The 5,738-nt window shown below is 30.6% G+C and overlaps 1 protein-coding gene across 1 annotated transcript in view; it reads left to right on the top strand.

The window, feature by feature from the left end:
* Positions 1–5,492, top strand: part of LOC110110912 (receptor-like protein EIX2) — a 24,270-nt gene extending 18,778 nt beyond the window's left edge. The window contains exon 2 of the mRNA XM_028699652.1: positions 5,130–5,492. Within this exon, the coding sequence (XP_028555485.1) occupies positions 5,130–5,492 (363 nt within the window). The remainder of the gene's footprint in view (positions 1–5,129) is intronic.
* Positions 5,493–5,738: the final 246 nt, after the last annotated feature.

Here is a 5,738-nt window from a genome sequence, read left to right as displayed (position 1 = left end):
GTGACTTCCAGCAACTAAGGGCTTGACTGTCTCCGAGGTAATCTATAACTTTTCTCTTTAAGCTTTCTGCAGAAGGATAAATGGAAAAAAAATTCACTTCGGTCATAAAGAAAATCCTTCGTTATTAAATGAATTTATACCGCAACTTCTCATTATTAAGTTGCTTCTTTTTCACAAAAAAATAAAAGATAAAATAAATGCCTGAGACATCATATTGATTCATTATTTTATATTTTTTATCCAAAAAATAAAAATCCTACATTATCATAAGTTTTAAACCAATTATTCAGAAAGTAAAGTATAATCCATAAAATTTTAAGTCATAGTTCATAAATATAGCTAAATATTCCTTAAAGTAAATACCTTTCATGTAATCAATCCTAGTTAAATTACAAATTTATGATAGAATTATACCTTGCTCTGTCACACTACAATTTGTAAGAAAATATTTATTATCTAATCCCAATCTTTTGTATGAATTTATTATTCCTTTATAAATAATATATATGTTGCTTCCTACTTGAGCTATAATAATAATAATAATAATTGATTAATCTAATTAAATTCCTAAACTTAGGAAATTTATAGCTCAATCATATGTAAGTAAAAAATTACAAGTATAGTCTCTGTAGATTCAAGTTTAAAAAATTAAGTGATCAAAAAGACATTAAATGCTTTTAAATTTTCATAAGTACTTCCTGAATAGTGATATCTTGTCGATAATATTTCTACTTTAACAATATGACATCTTATAATAATTATTTTATAAACTGGATATTAATTTTATAAAAAAATATTATAGCTTTTTAAACGTGACTTATATATCCATTCAAATTTTGTTTAAATAAAATCTTAAGTTAATGCATTGATTAATAAACTGATACAGAGAATAAATTAAGTTTAACTTATATTAATTATTATATTTATTTATATTTTCATAGACTAAAAATCAGATTTTATTCATTCAATTTTATTCATTAAAAAATTGAATTAGTTGAATAAATAAATTTGTATTTGATAATCTAATTCTTTGGTTTTTTATTTTTAAAAAGAATTATTTATAATCTGAAAAAACGTAATTTCATGTTTCATGAGTGGACAATTTTTTTTTTTCTAAAAGATAGAAAAATATTGTTTTAGAAATATTTCTATAAATCTTAATAATTTTTTATTTGGAGGGAGCTTTGATTACTTGTGTATTCTTGCGCATGTTTATCAGCTAGATAATTAGAGTTTGTTCGGGACAACTTTCTCACTGTTTTGCATTTCATACTGCAATTAGAGTTTTATTTGCCTACTATTTTCTCGCTTCTTTCAAAAAAATTTATGTGCTTGGAAACAAATTTTTATAATAGCTTTCAAACAAGATATTTCCCGACAACAATATTATAACCACTTTTAGAATAAGCTACAACCATTCGTTTATAGTTACAAGCAACCCAATGGATCATAAGCACATACAAACAAAACAACAAAAATAATGAAATCTATGAGTTTTATTGTTCAGTTGAATGTAATTAAAATCATGAAAAATTTGCTATAAATTAATCCTTAGAAAAGCAAAAAAAAAAAAAAATCTGGTCTGTTTATAACAATTTTTTTATTGATTTGTTTTTTAGATCGCGGCCACAATTCTGCTTTGACATTACTTTCTTCTTTCCAAAAAAAATTTGTGCAAGTTTCTTTTTACCAATACTTCTCATAAAAGCTTTACAACAGTCTTTGCCAAAAAGTTGTAGATGCTTGACCCTTAATCTTTATTTTTTAATTTTGAAGAAACAAATCTGTGAATGCATTGTTTGGTTGTCTATGTTACTTATGGGTGTAAACAAGTCGAGTCAAGCTCGAGCTATTAATGAATGTAAAATTTAAAGGATCTCATGCACTTTCATTAACATTAAGATTGAAGTTTTAAAATCATTACCTTATTTTAGGGGTTGTTCATCATAAACTACACTTTTTTTTTTCTTGCATTTCATTTTGATTGACATGGTATATTTATATACATATTTAAATTCAAAATAGTAAAGAAATTTTAATGAAAACTATTTAAATAGTTACATTAACTCTCATTCCTTTTGTATTGTGTGAGTAAATGCGCAATGCATAAATATGGAAATATTTAGTAGATAGATAACATATAATGTGACAAAAGTTTGAGTATTATCTAAGGAATAAATTAAAGTGGTAATCAAAACATATATGGAAATATTTAGTAGACAGATAACATATAATGTGACAAGTACACATGCGAATTAGTCAATGAAATAAATAATTAAAGATATTATGGCCATTAATATTGGAGTTAATTGTATTTATTAAATTTCCACATCAATCTTTCCTATTTATCGTTAATTATTTACATATTTTTCTTTCATATATTTATGTCAATTACAGTTTTCCGAGAAGATCATTTTAAGAGAAACAAAAAGGATTCATATATTCTAATTGATTTTTTGTCACAAATTAAGTGTTTAGAATTCTTTAATTTATTTATGATGAGTTTAATAACTGAGAATAAAAAATTAATTTTAATATTTTGTTTATCTTAAAATAGTTTTTCCTTAATCACCTAAAGAAAAATTCTTAAACTTTTTAGGGGACAAAAGGATTTTTAGAAATTACATGCTTATAATAAAAATGAACATCTTAATACGAGGAATCTACTTAGTCCAAGATTATTCAATTCAAATATTATCCTTAAATCGCTAAGTAATGCTCCACTTTCAAGTAAATAAACACAAGCCATTAGATTGAGGTTTGGCTTGGAACGAACTTTTATTTGGTCCGGTGAACGTACGCTCCTCTACGTTCGGCCACCAATATTTTAGCGACACGTAGCATGAAGAAAAGTCGCCGACCCGACCTGCTGTTTTTTGGGTTCTAGCGCGTGCGTTTTTTTAAATCCTTGACGAGCCGAACAACATCACATCACCTTTTGGATATATTTCAAATACCTAGCAAATACCGAGTTGTACCTAGTTTTTTCTAGCAATACCGAGCAAATACCTAGCAATACCGAGCAAATCCCTAGCAACACCGAGCAAATCCTGAGCAAATACTGAGTTGTACCGAGTTGTACCTAGTTTTTTATAGCAATACCGAGCAAATACCTAGCAATACCGAGCAAATCCTTAGCAATACCGAGCAAATCCTTAGCAAATACTGAGTTGTACCTAGTTTTTTCTAGCAATACCGAGCAAATACCTAGCAATACCAAGCAAATCCTTAGCAATACCGAGCAAATCCTGAGCAAATACTGAGTTGTACCGAGTTGTACCTAATTTTTTCTAGCAATACCGAGCAAATACCTAGCAATACCGAGCAAATCCCTAGCAATACCGAGCAAATCTTGAGCAAATACCGAGTTGTACCGAGTTGTAGAAAAACTTGGTACAACTCGGTATTTGTATAGTTTTGGTCTTCACAGAGCGGTATTTCTCGTTCTTGCAAAGCAATACCGAGAAAATCGCGAACATAGCATTCCCGGGTTCCGCTCCGGGTCAAGTCGTCGGGCCGCGCGGTAAAGAGTAAGAGCACGTGGCGACATGTTGTTGGCGGCCGAACGTACCTCTACGTCAGGTTAGAGGACGTAATAATTGTTCGTTTGGAACGGTTTTCTTCTACTTTTTAAAGCACTTTTTTAGTACATAAGTTTTTTGAACTAAAAATTCGTACAATAAGCTATACTAAAAAGCAGTAAGAAACCTGACTCAAACGAAGCCTTAATGTTAATATATAAATCCTTATTTTTCAAACAAAAGGGAGTAGCAATTAGAGATAGCTTAGAGTTTCTTCTTCTTTATCTCCTTCTCCCATTAAATAAAGAAGCATTGGAGGATTTGCTATGAGCATGAAAATTTTGTTAAACTAATCACATATAACTCAGGGCACATTAATAATTGCTTTTAAAATCCTTGAGCTAGAATCGTCTTATTTTTGTTTGATTATGTTATAGCTTCGTACCTGATAATACTGTCATAATAATGAGAGAGAATTGCTTTTGCATTTAGTTTGGAGATTATGTATACCATAGGAGAGAGATTTGCTTTTGCACTTAATTTGACGGTTACAAAGATCCATATAGAGAAGAAAATGGATAGAGCGGTATTTCAAGATTTAACTTTTTGTATAAAATGATTGCTCTATATACAGACCCTTAATCTCTCTTTTGTCTTACTCTTTCTTTTGTTTTTTTATGGTTACCTGCCAGTCTTCATGATTTATACGCATCCAGTCGTTCATCGGTTGGAATGATGATAAATTGTGTGATTGATTCAGGCTTCTTAGATGGACATACTTCTTTTCGTTCCATTCTTGAGGCCTTTTCTATGGCTTACCCTTCGGTGGTGTTTCCTTAACTTGAATCCACTACTCACTGTCGCTTGCCTTCACTCTAGATTTCAGAGGAGGAGGTTTTCGCTTTGGTGGAGCCTTTTGAGTTTTCTTTGATTGGTTTTTTTCCCGGCCCTAGACCCATTATCAATGCCATTATTAAATTCTTTTCAACCTTTAGCTCATTAGTAAGTTCTCAGTTACTCTGTTAAATCCTAAGCATGTTTTGATTAAGTTGGGAAATGATTTAGACTATAGTATTGTCTTCTCTCATTGTTCTTCTTTCATGAACAACTATTTTATGAAGTTGTCAAAATAGTATCACTTCTTTTATGTCAACATTTAATCTCTAGTCATTCCAATTTGGATTTCCTTCCCTAACTTGTGCCTCCATTTCTTTTATCCTCGTATCCTTCATGGTTTGAGGGCTTTGCTTGGTAGACCAGTAAAAACAAACAATGCCACTATTGTTGGTTTGCATCCTTCTATTGATCCCGTTCTAGTTTAATTAGTCATTACCAAATGCTATCCTAGTCGTGTTTGGCTTGGTCCTAATAAATTCAAGTATGTTCAATTTGTACAAATGGAAGAGTTTCCTATTTTTTGTGTTCATTGTAAGTCGCTTGGCCATTCGATCAAATTTGAATTGTCCTTTCTTGTATCATAATCTTATTGTGAACCTTGTGAATGTTACTAATAGAGTTGTTGTCCCCGCTAATGATAAAATGCGTTAAACTACGGCTGGTCTGGCACATATTGTTTTTCCTAATAATAATTCTTTTGTCAATAAAAAGGATGATAATGTTGCTTTTTGTGTAAATAACCTTATACCTTCTCCCTTTCTGTCTATTGATTCGAATCATGGTGTTGGTGTTTATGCTGATATTGCCATAGTTGATTTGGGTTTAATTACTTCTCACGATACTATTGTGGTAATGCTGGAATTGGGGGAGGGTGTTTTGGCTTCTAGAGTGGTTAGGGAGGTTGGCATTGTCGTGGTTGCTAATTCTTCAATTGTGGTTGTTGAGCCTCTAGCGGGTTCTATAGGCCCCATGAAAGATCATAAGAATATAGCCCATAGTTTGTTCCATGATAAGTTGGATGCGATGAACATGGGGTTTTGTGATGTTTGTTACAACTCAAGCTCTCGAGTTTAAATTTTTTATGACAACAAATATTATTGATTACCTATTCATTTCTCCTAGTATTTATAGTGCATTTTTGTTTGTGTGTATACTAACATTTTTGTTACATCATGCACATACAATTCAATGAAGATTCATAGCTCAAGATTCGGTAGAATAAGGTATGTTTAAAGAGGTTATAGTATTCTTTTATTTATTTTAATTTTTTGACTAAATTATTATATGGGTGTATACTAGATTGGTGACCATGCACACACT

This window comes from Dendrobium catenatum, unplaced genomic scaffold (assembly GCF_001605985.2).
Source record: "Dendrobium catenatum unplaced genomic scaffold, ASM160598v2 fragScaff_scaffold_1351, whole genome shotgun sequence".
In the NCBI taxonomy this organism is placed as follows: domain Eukaryota; kingdom Viridiplantae; phylum Streptophyta; class Magnoliopsida; order Asparagales; family Orchidaceae; genus Dendrobium; species Dendrobium catenatum.
The sequence above is the reverse complement of the archived record's forward strand: the minus strand, read 5'-3'. Positions and strand labels throughout refer to the sequence as shown.